The sequence below is a fragment of the Labrus mixtus genome, chromosome 2 (genome assembly GCF_963584025.1).
Source record: "Labrus mixtus chromosome 2, fLabMix1.1, whole genome shotgun sequence".
Classification (NCBI taxonomy): Eukaryota; Metazoa; Chordata; class Actinopteri; order Labriformes; family Labridae; genus Labrus; species Labrus mixtus.
The window spans coordinates 19705424-19717570 of record NC_083613.1 but is presented as its reverse complement, the minus strand read 5'-3'; the positions used below and the strand labels follow the sequence as shown (position 1 = coordinate 19717570).

The 12147-nt window shown below is 40.1% G+C and overlaps 1 protein-coding gene across 1 annotated transcript in view; it reads right to left on the bottom strand.

Moving 5' to 3' along the window:
* Positions 1 to 6514: 6514 nt before the first annotated feature.
* LOC132987880 (protein ELFN1-like) overlaps positions 6515 to 12147 on the bottom strand; it is a 125043-nt gene continuing 119410 nt past the window's right edge. The window contains exon 6 of the mRNA XM_061054861.1: positions 6515 to 12121. Coding sequence (XP_060910844.1) covers positions 9985 to 12121 — 2137 coding nt within the window. The 3' untranslated portion in view covers positions 6515 to 9984. The remainder of the gene's footprint in view (positions 12122 to 12147) is intronic.

Sequence of the window (12147 nt, the reverse complement as noted above, 5' to 3'; positions counted from 1 at the left end):
AATCATCAACTTCTTAATATGCTTCCTTGATTTATTAACAATCCAAAATCTTCTTTTTCATTAATTAATAGTGCATGTAGTGTGTCTGTTTTATTATCTTTTTATACAACCGTTTGAGCATTTCCAAATATATCAAGGATTCCTCTGTTGTAATCTGAAGTCAATAGTACAGATTTATACATGAATGGCATGCAGTAGACCCTGTTTTATGGGTCACCTGGGCTATTGCTATCTGAAGGACATTTCATTATGGCTGAAATGTGAGCATCTGTTTTTTTTTTAAATTGTCACTTTCACTTTCAGCTAATGCCTTCAATACACTAGAAGACTTTGAAAAGACTTTAAATAAAAAGACTAACGTCTGACACCCATTCACATCAAAAGTCTGTGTGTCAGCCAGTCACGTTTGCAATTGAAGATGCCCGACCTGAGCCCGTCAGGGCCCGTCAGGGAACTTTGGTTCAGACCATTTCGGAGCATATATTTATAAATGATATTTGAAATGAGCTATATAAATAAACTTGCCTTGCCTTACACTGCTTCCTGTTCAGTGCTGAGGTTTGTTTAACTACATAGCGCAGCTCATGGCTCATTCAGGTGGTGAATATTCATGTGATAAGGATTATGGCCATCTAACTAAAATTTTCACAGAGGAAGTTTACAATTTCTTAAAACTGCAGGAAAATCGATGGTGTGGACAAAGAATTGCGTCATACAGAATAACGTGGATCTTTGAGCAGCTATAGCGACAGCACCATCTCACTTACCTGAAGCTGGTTGGGTGCACTTGAACTGGGCATTCTGGCTCTTCCAGCTAGTAGCAGCAGTGAATGCAACTTTAGCACTGCTGGAAGAACCACCAACCAGAGAAGGACATCGCTGAAGCCATCCACAGTGGACGCCATTCTCTTCCTCCACGACAACTCCAAATAAACCAAGGTGGTTGGAGTGAGTCATCTCCTCACAAGGACTAAGTCGGGACAATCGTTAATGGTAAGACTCAAACATGATTTGAAATTCTAGACTGTAAATAAACATAGACATCGTGTGAGTGAAGACACCCATTTGTTTCTGATGGGCTGTTTTGGAAGCCTATCCATGGCCTTTGCCATATTGAAAATGCTGACTGTCAAACTTTTGGTCATCTTAACACCAGGCTGAGCTGGAGCTGAGTCGGGCCTTAAGTCTCCTGACAAACTGCTACAACACAGCAGCTTGAAGTCAGATCAGTCACATCCCTAATTATGCATCACTTGTGTCATTTTTTTTCTTCCAAAAATAAAAACTGGTGAGTTATAATACAATTCATATCCTGTACAGTGTGTGCCAATTTAAGACTTTAAAGGAAGAATATGCGATTTTTTGATCCAGCAGATGTCGCCCTTGAGCACCAGCATGAAACCATAACAACTCGCGCTGCATTGTTGTGTTAGCATGCTAATGCTAGCGATCTTTATTATGCTCGTAGCTTCACACTGTATGCAAATTTACACGAAATGAACGTTTACGTGACATTCAATTAAGCAGTGAGTACAGTATATGTTATTCTTCTTTTCTCTAGTCCCTCAATTAAACTACTTTTATACGCAAGGTGATGAGCCAGCCGGCCGGCCGTCCTGGCGATGTAAACAAAGTGTAGCTACGGCTCGGTAAGCTTGGAAAACATCACAGACAGCAGGACTCGGGTGTCACACTCATTGTAGACAGTCATGACTCACAGAGATATTTCAGAGGATATATTTGATTCCTTCTACATTTAAGTGTGAAAAATCACATATTCTTTAACTAATCAGACCAAAATCTGAATCCGAATAGAAACTGAATTGACAATCTTTAACTGAAATTTTAATAAGTGAAGTGATTGGATAAATTTGGCGTGTCTCCATTGCTGGTACTAGCAAAAGCAATATGCAATAATGCAATGCAATAATTTTGATACATCCTGGATTAAATCCTGCATTTAATCATCCTGACAGATTCAGTATTTGAGCACTATTTCAGTAAATTATTTGTATCCTTAGTGTGAAGTATAATTACAATTTTAATGTTCCGGGCCTAAGAGTGTGACTCACTACCTCAGCATTGGTTAGTGTTTAAGTTTGCACCACTACTCCTGTCAGTCTATGTGAGCTTAAGAGCGATCCGAGGTGTCACAATGAGGTTGGAGAGACAGATGATGTAACTGTGGAGACATACGACACCTGCCCTGGGTTAAAATCACACAGGATAGATAGGAGATGGGAGGATAATGAAAAAACCTGTAAGAACATTTTCTTGTCTTGACAGAAGCCGCCTAAAATAAGGCCCCCGAGCCACTTCTAACACAGCAGTTTAGAGATAAGGAGTAATGAACCTCACTGGTTGTGTACTGAAGTTGCATCATTTAGTACATGACGGAAAAGGAATGTGCTCCTGCACATAAATTCAACCACCATTATGATTCTAAAAAGTTATTTCAACTGGGAAAATAAGCTCCTGATCAAGGCTTATTGTTCTGTAGGTGTTATTGTCTAACTTTGTAACCAATTGTGCTCCAGCATGAGAAAAACTGGTCTCATGGTTGTTGTGAAACAAGCGATGAAATTATTAGGGCCAAGACTCATGTAGGGACAAGAATTTACATTCTTTTCATGGTTGAATGTACTTCAAGCCAATGCATTTCAATTGTAAATTGAAATGCCCCCCCCCCCCCCATCCAACAAAACCAACTACCAAACTCCACACGATCTGCAGAGTCCCTTTGCACCTTTAAGAAAAAGCTAAAGACCCAGCTTTTTCATGGATACCTTCACACTTAAGGATATTGATGATTTTGATGATGATGATGATGATGATTTTTGTTTGATGACCAATAATTGATGAAATTATTTAGGATGGTATTGATGCTGATTAGAACTCTCAAGAACAGCTGTCAATGTTGTGCTTTGCCTCTGTGTACTGAGTGTCAGCACCTGTGTGTGATCAAACTTGAAGCTGTTTGTTTGCCCTTACTGACGTTGTTTCCTCCTCTCTAGATCCTTACTGGTGTTGTTCTTTCTCTTTGATGTACGTCACTTTTGATAAAAGTGACTGCTAAGTGAATTGCCAAATTCTAGACTGTGAACTCACCACAGATCGGAAGGCCATGTGTCTGCTTCTCCTGGAAGAGCTCCCGGGCTGCCAGTGCAGGTAAGAAATATTAACTAGTTTTGAAGAATCTCTTTCATATCCTAAATTCTACATGGACTGGTTAATTTTGAAAAATAGGAACATCAGCATAATCAGCAGGTAGATCCTAAGATGGAAACTCAACATAGGATAAACATTAGCATTATCTTGTGTTGACTAGCTAAAATATCAAGTTTACATAAACCCTTTTCACACATATGGAAATCTCCTGAAAAACTCCAAAGATTAGTCTACCCGGAGGGGCTTTAGGGTATATGTGAATGCAAACAACTGAATTTTTCGCACAGACTTTACCCGGAGTTTCTCCAGCCAGACCCCTAGTATTTTTTCCGCAGAAAGTCTGAGTGAGCTGATGTGAGAATGCAGCAGGATATACTCTGAGGATTCACCTCGAGCTCACCTCGAGCCAATGGGACCCCAGTGACATTTATATACAGTGACTGCCCTCTGACAGGGAAAGTCCCCCGCTGTGAGGAGCATATGTGAACGGCTAGGTGGGGAGAATCTCCGGAGCGGTCCTCCTGTAATTATCTAGATAATACCGGAGTGCATATGTGAAAACGGCTACACAGTAGCGAGCAGCTATAGTGGGGGTGGGGGGTGGATAATAGTTTGTTGGTTCTCAGCCATGGATTTTATCATTACAGTCATGACACCTTATCACTGCATCATTAAAACCAACATGTCACTCCCCCCAGTTTGTATCACAGATTTTGTGTTCATAGTGTTTAATTCCCGAGCTCAAGCAAGACATCAAGTGACCAATGAGTTCATCTTGATTTATGATTTCAGTGGAGTTCAGCCCCGAGAACACTGACTTACCCATTGCTTCTGTGACATAACTATCCATGTTGCGAAGAAGATCCAGTAGTTTGATAATCAGTTTAGTTTCTGTAACTTTCTTTTAGGAATAATTTGTTTTCTTTTGTAACCACAGTATCAGACAGAATTCTAACATGAATTCAAATTAAAAAGCAAAGCCACTGCCTTGTGTAGCAGCAATGATGTCTCTCAGAACAAAGCATTAACCAATTTGAAAATTTAATTGAAAGTCCCTCTCTGTAATTAGATGGTCTAACTATAAAGAAAACAGCTGTAAGGGGGTCAAAGCCATTTAAGATATATTTTTTAATAAAGGTAACCCACATTTCAGATAATGATGATGAAGCTTCTAAAAGCAAAATCAAACTAGTGATTTAAAAAAATATTTTTTTACAAAAGGTCCTGAAATTGCTGGTGACGGTTATACCACCGTTTTATTTTTGCTCCATGTATACAAAAAAACCTAAAATGATTCTTTTTAATAAATTGGTCTTCTATAGTGCTTTTCTAGATACTCAAAGACACTAATTAATAGTATTTTACAATTACCCAGATTTTGTTGGAGTGCGATGACTCAGTGTGTAGGCTTGCCAAATTATATTTTTAACATGGTATATGACATTTCTTTAACTTTGCAAATGTCAGTCATTAATGGACTTAACATTTTGAACTATTATTTATTGTAATGTCTTTTTGTTGCCTTGAGATATAAAACTCCAAATTGGCTCCAAGTTAAATTGTCAAGCAGTAGATATTTCATGGCGTGCCCATGTGCAGCCACAGAGTAAATCAAATATTAGGATAAAGGACAGAACAGGACACGATTATAGAACCTTTCTCACTGGATTATTGTTTAATGTAGCTATGTTGTGTCACAGCAGGGCTTTGTACGTTTTGTCTCCACCTTGGCCCTTAGCAGCATTTTCCCATTGGATGGCAATGTCTGTTGGGTATCTCAACGACTATCATAAAGGTTGCCCTTTTCCTGGATATCCATGTTTCCTAAAGGATGAATCCTGGTCATTTTTGTGATTTCTTGACATTTCCATTTCCAGCAATGTTTGCTGGTCAAAGTTTATACAGGTTAAGTGTAAAAGTTCAACATCTACTGAAAGCAGAGAATATAATACTGTGGTGATCCAAAAACTCCAGTTTGTCCAATACTCAATCAAATACCAGAAAAACGGATGACTTTCCCATCAGCTGCTCTCTTTGCTTAATGATAATTTGAAATATAACCATTCTAGCACCCTCAACTAAAACGATACGATCTGAATAAACTTTACTGTGCTACTTGAATCATACCAGTTTGATGAACTGTAAACTGTGATAAGTACCAGGATTAATTCTATGGACTTAAACTATAGGTGTCTGTCTTAGATGTTGAGCTGAGAAGAAACTTTAGTAACACGTCAGCTGATTGAATCTGGAAATGAGGATATAACAGCCTTTTTTGTGCTTTGTATGAAATGAACTGGTCAGAATGGCATCCAAAATGACAACATACTGGACTGATGTTACTTTGTTAAAATTTGATGTTCATGCTTTGTTAGACGGCTGAAATCCCAAAAACTATTACAATACTTTTTTTCTGAATACCTGAGAATATAAATCCTGAAAACAATGTTCGAATAATTATTTCTCGAGTTAAATGTTGCCTCTTTGAAATTGGGCTGCGTCTCATGCAGCATGTGTAAAATTAGAACACTTATAACTATAGTGTAAAATATCTTTGCATTGGGTTTTTATGCAATCACACAAAGCAAAAAATGCATCACCTTAGTCTGATTACTCAATTATGCAATGAGGCATTAGTGATCATGGGATAATGAATCAGACAATGGTTTAAACCCATCATAAACGTCCCACCACAGCTGAGTTGTAGACAGTGCAACAGTTTCTGAATGTATTTGGCTTATTATTGTCTGACTTTCTGAAATTACTGAACAACAATTCTTCCTGTACCATACCTTCCTTTTCACTCTCCCACTCTCAATCTTGCACAAACATATTTTCTCGTATATAACTATGAATATATTTTTATGTGAACAGATTTTGTAACACTGCTGTACAGGATTGCGGCCAACAAAGTAAAGAAATAGTGTTTGGTTTACTATGGATTATACTCCAGAATAACGCTGGGACACCTGCAGTTCAGCTACATGTTCCCCTGCGCATCATTCGCAAGTCTTGACTGCGTCTTTTTCATGGAAACTGGGAAAGTGCTAAGAACGAGATATTTATGTTACATTTTTTTAATTATAACTTTTTAATATAATCTTTCAATATAACTTTTCAAATTTCAGAGACATACATTACAAAACCGTAAATAACACCAGAATTTTCTATGGCTAGATGCCACTGAAGCTATGTTTTTTTTGTGATATATAGATAACCCTTTTAAGCATTTACTGAAGCAAAAGTATTAATCAACCACTGTTCAATGTAGAGATGTAAAATGAAAGTCCTGAGTGTTGAAAACATCTTGTATGTGTATAGTTTTTCTCCAGGAAAGGAGACAGTGAAAGAAAGGCTATTTTTATTGTGCTCATTTTAATTTTTTTGACACGAAAATAAATAAAGCCTCTGAGAGATCCTATGGCAGAACGTTTCTCTCTCTCACTTTCTTTCTCGCTCCTGAGTCATTCATTTGAAGAAAATAACACAAGCTTCCACTGAAGATTTCCTTGCAGCATGCTCCATTGTCGTCTCTGTCTCTGTTGTCAGTAGGATCTCTATTTATTTCCACTTTCTAGGCATTGTTGTTTCAAAAAACACAGTTTCTCTTCATCACGCCTCAAAGAATAGCAGCAGCACTGATTGGGGTCACTGTTGACTGGTTTCCTCGACCCTCAGTTCCTTGATGTCTGATTCTAGAAAAGCTCTGCTACTCTTTGACACATGATAAATTCAGGCCATTATTGTTCAAAAACAAAACAGGAAAAAAAAACAGTAGTTCAATACATCGCTACATTAATATAACTGTTACTCTAAAAATGCTCAAGTGAGGCTTAAGAATCAAGCAATTATAAAATTGCAGTCATGATAGTATAAGTTAAGAAACCAGGACATTATTTTGATTTTCAAAGCAATGTTTAAGTTACAAAGACTAAAGAAACTTGAATGTTTTAAGGCTGTTGTTGTTAAGTTAAAGCCGCAATCTGGGACGTGTAATACAGAAACAACCACGGCTCTCCAGTATCCTCTTAGATCAGAGTTTTTTGTTTGCTGCAGCAGAACTGTGTTTGTCGCTGCTGCAGGAAAAGGAGAGAAAATGTCCCTTTAGAGCCACACAAATGAAATAACTTCCCAGTGCTACAAACAGCTGTGGAAATGTCACTAACCCACGATTATGGCTTTAACTAGGCTTGATGACTTGAGCATTCTCAACTCATTATAGCAGAAAAAAATGTATTTTATACAGTATTTCCATTCACCATAAATTGTCTGCCAGCTCTTTTGTTTCTATTATTTAGTTTTCAGTGTTGTTTCAAGGTTGGAGTCAATTTTTGTTTCAATCCAGAATGCAAAGTGAGTTTGATTCACTAAGTATAAGCATGTTGTTACAAATTTCTTGTCAATACTGTCAAAACAAACTTGTTGAATTCAAAACCTACTGAATTGAGACTGACTCCAACCCTGGTTCACACCCTTCTTAAATAATTGTTTTAACACAGTTCTGTAACGTATAAACAGCAGTATTTATCTTATCACATTTTCTCCTCTTTTCAGCCCCCGTTATTTAGATCCTGCAGATACACACGTAGTCTCTTTCTTCACGCTAGTGATACTAACATTTTATTCTAACACTGCACAATTCAGAACCTTAAAAAATAATTGATAAGGCAAAAACCCATTGCTATTTCTTCAACAGACGTCTGCAGGGAAAATGTTGGGCGCCTTGTGGACGTCTGGCTGAAATTATGATACAAACTGGTCCATTAGGATCTGCCTGGTGTGGCCAGATGTGTTTCGGAAAATTTGCCTAATTTTTCCCCAATCTCAAAACACCAGAGGCCATTTGTAAAAAAAGTTTCTATCTGAGAGATGAGGACACTGTTTCAAAACAGCTTGTACATCAGAAACAGAAAATACAGCTAATAAACAGTATTAATTTTCTCAAAGAATACATTCATCTGTGTGTGGTTATGGTTGTGTCGTGTGCACGTACACACTTGAACATGTATTTGTATGCATGTGCTAGAGTTGTAACTGTAAGGATGATGGTGAGCAAATAGTTGGGGCCGGGTCTGGGGCTTTAAGGTTAATTTACTACCACAGTACTTTGGTCTTAGAAATGATTAGAGGATAGGCGGGAGCAGTGAGCCAATGATGATTGATCGTTTTGTGCAAATTGATCTGTTTGGCAACTTATATGTATCAATGTAGAGGAGAAGAGGTCTGTAAATAGTATTTAAAATTCTTTCAAATACTTTTTGTGATTTATCAAGTTGGCACAACGGCACCACAGTGGAACCAGAGGAATTCAAAAATCAAAAGTTAAAAAAACCTGCAAAATGGGAGGAGAAAAGAAAATGAAGAGTTGATAAAACACAGTGGATCTACAGTATATCGGGAAGAAAGCTGAGAGTTTCAGGTCTTTTCCTAAGAGTCGTTTTTTGATTTTGAACAGTGCAGATATGTTTCCCCCTTTGGGAATTGAAGACATTCATTTGAAGATTAGAATTTTTAGTTGGATTTCAAAATCAAAAACGTACAATTGTAAGTAAGCAGGTAGGTAACTAACTTGGGAATCTGGTGTCTGAAAAGTCTGAAAGATTTCAAAACCATGTTGTACAAACAAAACAGTCAGGTCTGTTGCAAATATAGAACTTCTTTCTCTCGCATCTGTATAGCGTTCCCTCTTCAGGAGGATGAGGAGCAGGGGTAGCAGGGTTTCACCAAGAGAGAAGAGGGCCTTGTTTTTGGCTCATTAGAGAGCACATTCCTCTTGGTAGAAAAGAAGAACTCAAATGTCTCGTCCATCACACTGTTTGTCTCTGTTGGTGCGCACTTCTCAGCTGAGAGGTTCAAAACAGTCAAAACACAGTCACACGACAGAGCCATGCCATATTCAAATGATAGAGTATTAATGATGAGGAGCATAGGAATAATAAGAAGACCAGTAATGTAATAAGAATAATTAATAGTAATAACATATCATTCTAGGACTTTTAAATTCTGTATATAAAAACAGTGGCGAGGAGTTGGTACACAGTAGGGCTCTACTATCCCCTTGGTTGATTTGGCACATTATACTCACTCTCTCTTGAGAGCTACCTACTCATTCTCAGCACAGTTGAATATTACCGTTGCCTGGCGACCCATCCAGAATTTGTTTTTTCATGTTTAAAATTTCCCAAATAATGGCAAATTTTTTATTTCTCAAAATAGTTTTTTTTTTTGCTGCAGAATCACAGGGTGTGATGAAAAAGGACCACCCTAGCAAAAAACAAAAATCTTGAGCAATCCTCTGCCTTAATGAGAAATGTGAGGGTGAGGTTATCTGCTGTTGTAAGGTTTTTTATGAATATCAGTCTCAAGGCAGATTAAAAGCAGGCATTTCAGGATGGGTTGCCTGGCAAAGTTTAAGGTTTTTGTTCTCAAGTTTTTTTTTTTCTTCATTCAAAACTTAGTACAAATAGCTACATAAGTCTGAGCTATAATTCTCATTACATTAGAAAAAGTAACTCAGTCTCTCTATAAGTAATGATTTCTGCTTTTTAATATAATATATTAGTTTGGTCCTCCTTGATGTTATCAGAAGAAAAGGCTTGGTTTGGATGAAGTGTTAGCCATTGTGTGTGAGTGTTTGTGTATTTATTTTGTATTGTATGGACATACTGTATGTGTGCAAAAGACTCTTTAGAGCCTGTTAGTCACGTGGTTTGTTTGTATTTACAGGTCATTTTTCTATTATTCTCTGTATCTGTATCATGTTACGGTTGTTGTTATTTTCCATCTTCAAAGGGTTTGGGGTTTCCAGATATTGGATCAGGTTTTCTGCTGTGCAGACACACCCTTCCAGTAGTCCAAAATGTCGTGAAGATCTTCATCCTTGGCAAACTGCACCTTTCGCCTAAGGGCGTGCCCAGCTGCCACGTATCCTTCGTCCTCCATGGATGCTTGCCGGTGCCTCTTGCGGTGCAGTTTGAACCTCTCCCACAGCCCGAGGGTTGGGGTGCAGAGGAGCCCTTCCTCCTCCTCATCTTCTTCTGGGCTCGAACAGTAGCTGAGGTTGTGATACTGGGGTGAGAGTGGGTAGTGAGGTGAGAGCTGGGAGTAGGCCAGCTCTCGCTGCTTTGCCTGCCTGGTAAGGGTCAGCGGATCTAACACAGAGGGCTTACGGCCTGGGTGATGGTGCAGTTCCTGCAGAATCTGGGGATGGTGCTGCAGGTCCTGGAGGTGCTGTTGGGATCCAGGATAGGAGTGGCGATGTTCATTGTACTGGCGAATTCTCTGGGCTTCAGCTCGTAGAATAGCTGCTGCAGGGTTGACAGTACGGATAGAATCTCCACCTCCTCCACCTCTTTCTCCCCTCTCTCTCTCTCCTCTCTCTCCTCTCTCTCCTCTCTCTCCGGGCGAGGACCTCTCAATATAGCGGGTTTCTGAAGAGTGGTAGCCTCCCTCTGAGCGAAATGAGCGAGGGCTCCGGGCAGAACCTGGAGAGGAGGAGGTACTGGGCCTTTTGGAGGCTGGAGGAGCTTCCATGCTATGGTGTCGCTGCAGCGAATGATGGTAGCTTCTCCCCCTCTCATCTCTTCCACCCCTTCCTCCCTTATACACCGGAGAAAGAAACTCAGTTCCTCTGTCTCCTCTTTCTCCTTGCTCAGAAAGAAGCACCAGCTGTGGCTCTGCAGTTGAAACAGCCCCTCCACCTGCTGAAGAGGGAGATTTCATCCCTTGTTGAAAGGAGGTAGACTCCGATTTGAGAGCATCTATACAGTTGTTGATGATCTGGTTAACTTTATCAACTTCTTTAGCAATGGTAGAGATCTCTGCTACTGAGCCCTGTGGATTTGCTTGAGGGGACATCTCTCTTTCTCGCTCTCTTTCTCGCTCTCGCTCTCGTTCTCTCTCCCTTTCAATACCGGACCCTCTCACCTCCATGTAGTTCATTTTAGCAGGCTTGTGCGCTGGTGTTTCTATCACCTCCTGCAGCTTATATGGATCTATCTCACCACCCTGAGGAAGGTATGGCATTCTGGACAGACTGTCACCTGCAGCAAGCTTCTGGGAGACAGACCCCCCACTCCCCCCCTCTATATCCCCTTCTCCACCATACTTGAGCTCTATCAGAGTCCTCTGGATCCTGTTCATTTTCCTTTCCTTCTCCTCCATTATCCTCCTCTTCCTGAGGCAGTGGACAACAAGCCCAAGAATAAGTAGCATGCCAAACAAACAGCCTAAGATAGTCATAATGTAATGGGTGGCTGACGATTGATTGGCAGTCCTTCCGGCCCCAGCACGGCGGCCAGTTGACAAGGTCAGACATGTGTGGTTAAAGCGCAAGGAGTTTCGTATAGAAGCCACACAGTATGTGTAGTCAGTGTTGGTTTTTAGGTTATTCAGCTCAATATCTTCTCTCTGGTTTTTAAGAGTCCTGATATCCGTGAAGAAACTGTTGTTATATTGCACCAGGATGTACATTTTCTTGTACGGATGAGGGATCTGAACTGTTATCACAGCGCTTGAATGTTGAACCTGCTTTAGCGTCATGATTGGATTGACATCCGTGAAAATGGGGCTTAAGCTGATCTCCTCATCTGGAGGGGTCCCGGACGCGCAATCATCCAATCCACATGGAGAAGCGAAATCTGGAGGAAGGGTGGTGGAATCAGATGAGCCAAGCACAAAGAAGGGAGTAACGCCATCATCTGTGCATACAAGACTGAGTACGTGCAGAGCATTGCGTTGGGTAGGCATACGGGGGTTCTGGCTCAGGAGGTTGTATCCGAAGAATCCCTGTGGGGAGTCGCACACCATCCTTTCACTGGTCCTGTTCGGGAAGGCTGAGAGCCAGCGTAGGAAACCCAGCAGCTCACAAGAGCAGTTGAAGGGGTTGGTGTAAAGTTCACAGGTGGTCAGCTTAGAGAGTCCAGAGAACAAACTGCCATCCAGCACCTGGATCCTGAAGTGGGACAAAGGGACAAAAAT